Source organism: Perissodus microlepis, chromosome 5 (assembly GCF_051167445.1).
Source record: "Perissodus microlepis isolate ML-2025 ecotype Zambia chromosome 5, ASM5116744v1, whole genome shotgun sequence".
In the NCBI taxonomy this organism is placed as follows: domain Eukaryota; kingdom Metazoa; phylum Chordata; class Actinopteri; order Cichliformes; family Cichlidae; genus Perissodus; species Perissodus microlepis.
In genome coordinates this window covers 24,661,116-24,669,926 of record NC_140465.1, presented here as the reverse complement: position 1 = coordinate 24,669,926, position 8,811 = coordinate 24,661,116, and the positions used below count along the sequence as shown (strand labels likewise).

Genomic DNA, 8,811 nt, shown 5'->3' with positions numbered 1-8,811 from the left:
GCTTGTCTACCTCCACTATGTCCGGTTGGTTAGCATCACCATTTTTTTCATGTGTATCTGGAAGTCCCACAGGATCTTAGCTCGTCATTTTCGACCACCCTAGGGGGTCTCTCCCATTTTGACCTTGGCACTTCCAGGCCATACCTGGCACAGATGTTCCTGTATACTATGCTGACCACTTGGTTATGGCATTCCATGTATGCCCTGCCTGCTAGCATCTTGCATCCTGCTGTTATGTGCTGGATTGTCTCAGGGGCATCTTTACACAGCCTGCACCTGGGGTCTTGCATGGTGTGATATATCCCAGCCTCTATGGGTCTTGTGCTCAGAGCTTGTTCCTGTGCTGCTATGATTAGTGTCTCTGTGCTGTCTTTCAGTCCAGCTTTGTCCAGCCACTGGTAGGATTTCTGGATGTCATCCATACTGTGCAAGGGTTTGTTCTTCCATGACGGTTCCTCCTCTTGCTCCTGTTTCTTGGGTTTCTGCTGCCTGAGGTATTCACTGAGCATGCGGTCGGTTGGGGTCATATATTGGGGGTCATATTTATAAGTTAACGTGTTCTAAGTTGTAGTGTTTATATATATGTATATATATATATATTAGGGGTGCAACGATACTCGTATCAATATTGAACCGTTCGATACAGTGCTTTCGGTTCGGTACGCATATGTATCGAACAATACAAAATTTATAATTTATTTTATCAACTTTCCTTTTGACGATGCTGTCTGTGTTGAGCGCTCAGTGGATCTGCGCTCGACAGTGCAGCCTAGGCGGAGTAGTCGAACGCAGATTCACTGAGCACAGGGCAAGCTAGCGAGACAGAAGTTAAGCTCTCCTTGCAACATGGCAAATTGAACCTCCCCCACCCTCATTCAGATCTGGCCTTTGGAACTATTTTGGTTTTCATGTGACGTATGACCCTGAAGGTAAGTGCGTCATGGACTAAAGTAAAACAGTATGTTGGATGTGCCACGCAATGCTCAATTACACGGGTGGGAACTAGTGTGTTAGCGCAGTTAGCTCGTTAACGTGTTGGCCGTCCAGCCCCACGCACGGGGCGATCCGCGGTAGCTCGTTAATGGAGATTTGCCGTGTTGTGGCATTAACGTCATTTCACGGAGATTAACGCTGACAGCACTAGTGGGAACACAACAAATATGACTGCACATTTACTCCGACAGCATCCTAGTGCAAAGACAAGTGGAAGCAGACAAAAACAACAAGCACGCATGCTACAAACTTTACCCGAGTCATTTAGACAGCCGTTAGCACATGATTCTCCTTATGGGGACCTGATATGTTTAATATGCTGCTGAGAATATACCACAGAAGAAGCGTATAGTATAGCTTTTATTTTGGAAAGAGCCATTTCTCTGTAATAAACTCTGTTTTCCAAAGATGAGTGATTCCTCAATCAGATACAGGGCTCGCAAAATCGCTAGCCCGACGTCCCGGGGCTAGCGATTTTTCCAGTCGGGCTACCAAAATCTATCTCTGCCCTGCCCGTGGGGCTATCGTAGGAAGGAAAAATATGTCAATGCTTTTGCATTCTTTCGGAAATGTAGCTGGGTAATTATGTCATTGGCATCGGTGAGCCACTGTCAATATGTGACATATTGAAATCGCGTTTGAATTTGCGCTTGTTTTTTGCTTTCACTTTGCAATCGCGCGAACTGTGTATAGAGAGCGACAGTACTGATTGGTGAGTGACGATAATTTGCGCACCAATTCCTCTGACATCGTCTTATCAATCGTTAGCTTACTATGCAAACATGACAAGTGAAATCTCCTGCAGCAAGCTTAAACATGTGAGAGGTTGATTGCACAGAGAATCGCTGAGCGTTATGTGAGTGCGTGTGTAAAAGTAGCAGGATATATATTTTAGTTCTGCTGAGCCAAATAAGACAGGTCAGGGTGAAGAAGTGACAGCCAAAGAAAAGCTTACCACAAAACGGAAAAGTTATGACAAATCAGACTATAAGGCAAAAAGAAAGTGCAGCTTTATGGTTTCATGGACAAAAGAATTTCTGTGGCTGCAATATGACAAGCTATATAACCAGGGGTGCACATAAGTGGTCCGCAGGTGCGCATTCGCTGTCAAAATAAAAAACGTGCACAAGATAAGAAGTTGCAACGCGTGTTTGCGTACATAAGATTTTCTGGAGGAGGACAGACATTTGTTTAGAACTCTTAAAGATGTCGAAGAAGCTCCTTCAAGCAATTACTTTGGTTTTCCTCCACCTCCAAAGAAATGTCAGAAGGAGTCCAAACCACAAAAGAAGTGGCATTCTCGGAAAAGTGGTTGCAGGAGGTGAGCTGGCTTCAAACAAATGATGAACGCACAGAGATGTGGTGCGGAATGTGCCGTGAAAATCCCACTCTAGCGGACAAAAACAGTGCCTTTTATATGGACGCAAACGCGCGTTGCAACTTCTTATCTGGTGCGCGTCTTTTATTTTGACAACGAATGTGCACATGCGGACCACTTATGTGCACCCGTGTAAATAACATAATGTTCTGCCGGGTGTGTTGTTGGTTTTCCCTTGATTTCTGAGTCGACAAGCGCCTTTGTTACTGGGACCAGTCATTTTAAGAAAGGCCCCCATTAGAACCCATGAGATTTGCAAGAAATGCATTATTGCTCAGTCTGCAATATCTTTCCCAGAACAAACACCAATTGCAAATAACATACTAAAAATAAACCTGAAAATCAGTTTAAAACAGCGTACTATGTTGCAAAGAGTGAACTACCACTGGCAAAATTTAGCAGTCTTTGCAAACTTCAAAAAGAAAATGTATAATATTGTAAAGGAAACAAAACCGGAAACAAAACATCAATCAAAAAATTGCTCTCTTTTTTATTCGGGCTACTTAAATTTATTTTGGGCTACCAAAAACTGAAGAGTCCCTGCCCGAAGGGCTACCAGGGATTTTGAAATTTTGCGAGCCCTGAGATATATTTATTTTTTTTATTACTTTTTTGTTTCAGCAACATTAAATTTAAAAACTGTACTTTTGAGTTAAAATATATATTTATAATTTTAATAAATGACAAATTAAAAAGGCATGAACATTTTTTTGTATCGAAAAAATATCGAATTTTTATCATACACACACATACATATATACACACACACAGTGTTGGGGAGTAACGGAATACATGTACCGCCGTTACGTATTTAAAATACAAAATATGAGTAACTGTATTCCGTTACCGTTTAAAAAGGTGGTATTTAGAATACAGTTACTTTGTTGAAATAAATGGATTACACAGCAGTATTTTCCTGTTTCATATTGTCACGGGTCAGGACTGTTTGGGTTTTGTTTGACAGCTATGTGCTGTAGTCCCACATGTGAATCCCCAGAACACTGAGTTTATACTTCATGCACCCTTCACACAGCATTTCTCTTTCTTAGCTCCACCTTGGTCTTAGAAACACCGCATGAAAAATCTGCTTTGGTGTTGGAGGCTGTATACATTATGAATGTTGCTTCCAGCTTCTCCTAGGAGGGAGGAACAAGCTGAAGCATGGAGGAGGAGAAAACTGAAAGACAAAGGAGGGAAACAGAATAGATAAATGTTAAGAAAAGTAAAAGACATTACCTGTTGTGATACAAAATAATAGTAAATTGCTATCTATTTACCCCAGTTTTTTCCTTAAGACTATGAAAAATGGATACATGTGTTAAAAAACATTAAAAGTGATGATCAGATTTTGTATGAGGTACAGATAAAATTTACAAGACATGAATACCACCCAGACAAATATCTCAGAAACCTCTGGGCAAGCTCACACCAATTATATTTTGTCTGAAATGTCTCTGGTTAATTTATTTTAAAGAGTAAAGACTTTAAAGAGCAGGAAAAGTAGGGAAATTAAAAGCAAACCAAAAAAAGAAATATTAAAAAATCTTACCATATAGCCCAAAACAAAATCAAAATCTTATAACTTATAACTTCAAGTGATCATATTAAGCTTTCTTCAGTTTATTTTCTGGATCTTGCTTCTAGCCATGCTGACAAGTAATTGGATTCAAATTATAAGCCACAGACCATGCTCTCTAAGTGCACTGCTTAAAAACATTAAATGAACACTTAGAAAACACATCAGATCTCAAAGGGAAAAAAGTAATACTGGATATCTATACTGATATGAACTGGCTAATGTGTGTGGGTGCCATAGTTTTATGTAAATCAAAATGATCAACCTACAGAGGAATGCATTCAGAAATAGGGGTGGGCGATATAAACAATATACGATGAAAATGATATAAATTTGGCCAACGATAGAGATTTTGACTATACCGCTCTATCGCGATAGCGCATGTTGATGATGTCATCAAGCTGCGCCTGTTTTGGGCGAAAACATGGCAGCGGCTGCAAGCATGGAGCTTACACGTGATGAGGAGGAGGTGGTGCTCGTAAAAAAGACCGGTGCGACGTCGGTCATATGGAACTGGTTTGGTTTTAGGCAGTCAGATACTGAGCAGAAAAATATAATCTGCAAAGTATGCCGAGCAACAGTGATTTCAAAGACAGGAAATACCAGTAATTTGTTTTATCACCTCAAGACTAAGCACATTTTGGAGTACCAGGAAAGCCAAAAACTGCGCACTGCACAAACGCCCAATCAGTCGAGTGGAAATTAAAAAGGTGACCTTAGACGCCAGCAGACCAATATTTTCCAAGCCTTTTCCAAAGGCCAAAACGAGTCAGCGGTGGATTGCCATCACAAATGCCATAACAGTGTACTTGTGCAAGGACATGGTGCCGTTTCTCACAGTGGAGAAAAGCGGCTTTAAGAACATGGTTAAAACACTTGATCCACATTACGAGGTACCTGACGGGAAACGTTTTAGCCAAACTGAAATGCCCCAACTGTTTGACCAAGTCCGCGAGCAAGTGAAGAAAGAACTCTGGAGCATAAAACACTATGCAACTACTACGGACTTGTGGTCGAGTCGCACAATGGAGCCTTACATTATAGTGATGTGTCGGTCGCGAACGAAATGGCTCTTAGAGCCGGGTCTTTGACGTAAACGACGCGAGCCGGCTCCTTATCACGAGCCGTTTTTTTTTTTTTTTTTCTCTCACCCTCTCTCTCGCACTTTTTTTCCGCTTTACTCCGCATGCGAGCCTTGTGCTTTACGCTGGGAAGAGGGGGGAGGTGCGGTAGTTAGACTTGCAGTAGTGCAGGAACAGAGCAGGAGGGAGAGACAGAGAAAGAGCCAGGGACAACAACGTCACATTAGAAAGGTATAGTAATCATCCACAACTATTTTAAGTTGCAGATGATAAAGGATTCAGAAAGTTTATTCATGCAGGCCCATATGACAGAGAATATGTATGTTCTTTTTGTTTTCATACTTTAATTTATATTTGTTGTGGTTTGTAGTGTTTTGTGTTGTTTCACTTTGTTTAAAAGGGAAAAGCTGAAAATTTAAATAGTTAAAAGTTGAAATGTGAATAGTTGGTTTTTCTATTATATGATTTATTTATTACATTTTATGTGGAGTGATTAAATAAAAGTATATTTACGGTGGCCCCTAGAGACAAAGCGAACTCTGAAGCATGTACAAACCCTGAAGCATGTACAAACTCCAAAACACGTAAAAACTCAGAAACACATACAAAAGACGACAGAAGTGCTCCAGAATGCTAGGTGCAGTGTTGAGCTTTTGTTACCTAGTGGCTACACAAGCCAGGAAGTACCAACGACCGGATTTGGTGTGTGGTAGTAACAGGTAAACGAACATTGTTTTTAAATTATTTGAATATATATGAGTGCTTGTGTATAAATACACAAACAATACACATATGCTTTCAATTGTGTAATTTAAGTGATCTAGGTAGCTCTGTTTTGGAAGTTCAGTTAACGCTAGAAATGTGTTTTGGAGTTTGTACGTGCTTTGTCTCTAGGGGCCACCGCATATATTTATATATAAACATATATAAATAAAACCACTTTTTTTTTACATTAGTAATTCCTTTTGTGCATAATTTTATATTATTGTTAATAATAAATTAATTAAAGCAACAAAACAACCTGAAGAGCCGGTTCGGAGCCGAAAGAGCCAGCTCTTTTAAGTGAGCCGAGCCGAAAGAGCCAGTTCTCTAAAAAGAGCCGGAAATCCCATCACTATTACATTAGTCTCACAGTCCACTTCATCAACGAAGAGTGGAAGTTGTGCAGCAGATGTCTACAGACATCTTATTTCCCCGAGGATCACACAGGTGAACAGATATCTCAGGGATTAAAGGAAGCGCTGGAGTCATGAGGACTGAAAGAAGAATTTCAAGTCTGCATAACCACCGACAATGGCGCAAATATCGTGAAAGCAGTGGAACTGAGCGGTTGGACAAGACTGCAGTGCTTCGGCCACAGGCTCCACCTCGCCATTGGTAAGTTAAACGTTTCTTTTAGTCCTAGTTCAATAATATGCGCATAAGTGGTGTGCAAAATGCACACCAATTTTCAGGCTTTACTGTGCAAATGCGTACCTAATTTACGACTGAGACCAGGAGCCCGGTGCGCACTTCCCAACATGGCCGAAATACATAAAACATTTTTAATTTTGATGCGTACCAATTATAATGTCATACCAATGTAGGTACTCATTAGAGTTCTAAAGCAAAAAAAAAGTCAACCCCTGATTATATGTGACCCATCACAGGGTTTCTCAAACATGCGCACACATACAAAGCGTGTGTTATTATTACATCATTATACAGTGTTACGACCCGTCTAGGGCCAGGCCATAACACGAATGAGGCACTCGCTTCCCCCCCAAGACCCAAGCAGCCACAAGAAACAAATCCGTTAGATACAAGGTGATTTATTTACAATGTGAAATAAAGGAACCAAAACGGGAGTGTCAACACTTCAGGGTGAGCCAAGGCCAAAACAATAAACAATACAAATCTACACAAATCCCGCACCCCTGACCTTACCAAAACAAAGTCGAAAATAAAGACAGAGTCTGACCTCCTTAACTAACTCAAAACAGGAGAAAACGGGTGATCAAAAGAAACGGCAGCTCACCCCTACCCACTCCACTTCCACAACCTTTAAGCGCACTGCAGCCAGCGGCTGCTGCAGGAATACTGCTGGGTCATGAGGAGAAACGCGAGGACCTCTCCCCGCTGTAGCACTCCAGCCTCCTTTTAATGGGCGGGTCCTCCAGCTGGAACCAGTCACATCGGGGCGTTGTATCCACGCACCAATCGGAGCAGGGCCCTGGCACAGCTAAATTAACATAAAAAGACACAACACCTGCACAAAACAAACACATGGACATGCGAGTTCGTAACAACAGTATATAAGTCTAACATTCTATATTAGTAATACTACATATTAATGACTAAGTATGGTGTGGTATTTTTAATCATCAAATAAAATAATTAATTCAGCCTTATCTAGGATTAGATAAATACCAGTGGTATTTGTATATGTTGACGATGTGTTTGTACAGATGTTTTGTTATCTTGTGCATGTGTAACGGGACTAATAATAATATCTTCCAATTTTGTCCTTAGAGAGAAGCATGAAAGACGCCTGTGTTGAACGTGCAATTGGCAAGTGCAAGAAAATAGTGAGTGTCTTTTCTTACACTTGGAAAAGGAAGAGAGAAATGGCTAATGCCCAGGCTGAGCTAAACCTGCCTCCTCACCGCCTCATCACTGAAACGCCAACAAGATGAGGGTCTCGACAACAGATGATTCAGCGGGTACTTGAACAGGAGAAGGCCATTACACAGGTCCTGAAGGCAGACAGAAAAACCAGGCACCTGGTACCAACTTGGCAGGACATTGACGTGTTAGAATCTGTGAACAAGACACTCAATCCACTGATGGAGTTCACAGATGCTCTGTCTGGAGAAGAATATGTTAGTGTTTCGTATGTCAAACCTGTGCTCCACCTTCTAAATAACACAGTTCTTCCTCTAGCTGATGAAGACACAGAACTGACGAAGGGCATGAAGAGTGCCATCCTCAAGTATTTAAATGAGAAATACTCAGACCCTGCAACTGATGACCTCCTGGATATGGTTCCCTTTGTCGACCCACGCTTCAGATCATCATATATAGCTGATGACCGAAGAGAGTTCATCTTAACAAAAGCAACAGCAGAAATTCAGTCACTGCTAGAGACGCAAGTTGTGTCTGAGTCACCACCATCACACACAAGCACTGCTGGAGAAGCCCAGAAAGAACCCAAGAGGAGTAAAAGAAGTCTGGGCAGCTTTTTCAAAAAGGCACCTTCTCAGCCTGGCCCAACTGCCCTCACTGACAGAGAAGTGATTGAAATTGAGCTTAAGAGTTACTTGCAGGCACTGGATGTTGACGGAGAAGCTGACCCACTGAATTGGTGGAGGCTGCACCAGGCTAATTTTCCCAGGGTGGCAAGCCTAGCCAGGAAATACCTCTGCATTCCTGCCACGAGTGCCCCCTCAGAAAGGGCATTCAGCACCAGTGGCAACATAGTAACATGCCACCGATCTGCACTAAAGCCAGAGACGGTTGACAAACTTGTGTTCCTGGCGAACAACCTCTAATGTGCAAGAAAGTTAGTTTATGGTCCTGCATGCAAGAACCATAAATACTGATGTTGTGTTGTATATCCAATACATATTGTAAGTTTGAAATTTGTTGTTCTATATTTAACAGAAAAGAAACCTGTTAAACTAAAGGGTTTTCAGTTCAGATATGTGCATCTTTGTTTTTTGTGCAATATAAATACGTGATCAGGACAGCAGGGAGAAAGTTAATGTTTATTTATTAACATTTTGCACAATTTAGGATTTTGT

At 41.4% G+C, this 8,811-nt stretch overlaps 1 protein-coding gene across 1 annotated transcript; it reads left to right on the top strand.

The window, feature by feature from the left end:
* The first annotated feature begins 7,719 nt into the window (after nt 1-7,719).
* LOC146387417 (E3 SUMO-protein ligase ZBED1-like) lies at nt 7,720-8,559 on the top strand. Its single transcript, XM_084929024.1, has one exon. It carries the CDS (start codon nt 7,720-7,722, stop codon nt 8,557-8,559), a length of 840 nt encoding a protein of 279 aa, XP_084785150.1.
* The last annotated feature ends 252 nt before the right edge of the window (nt 8,560-8,811 follow it).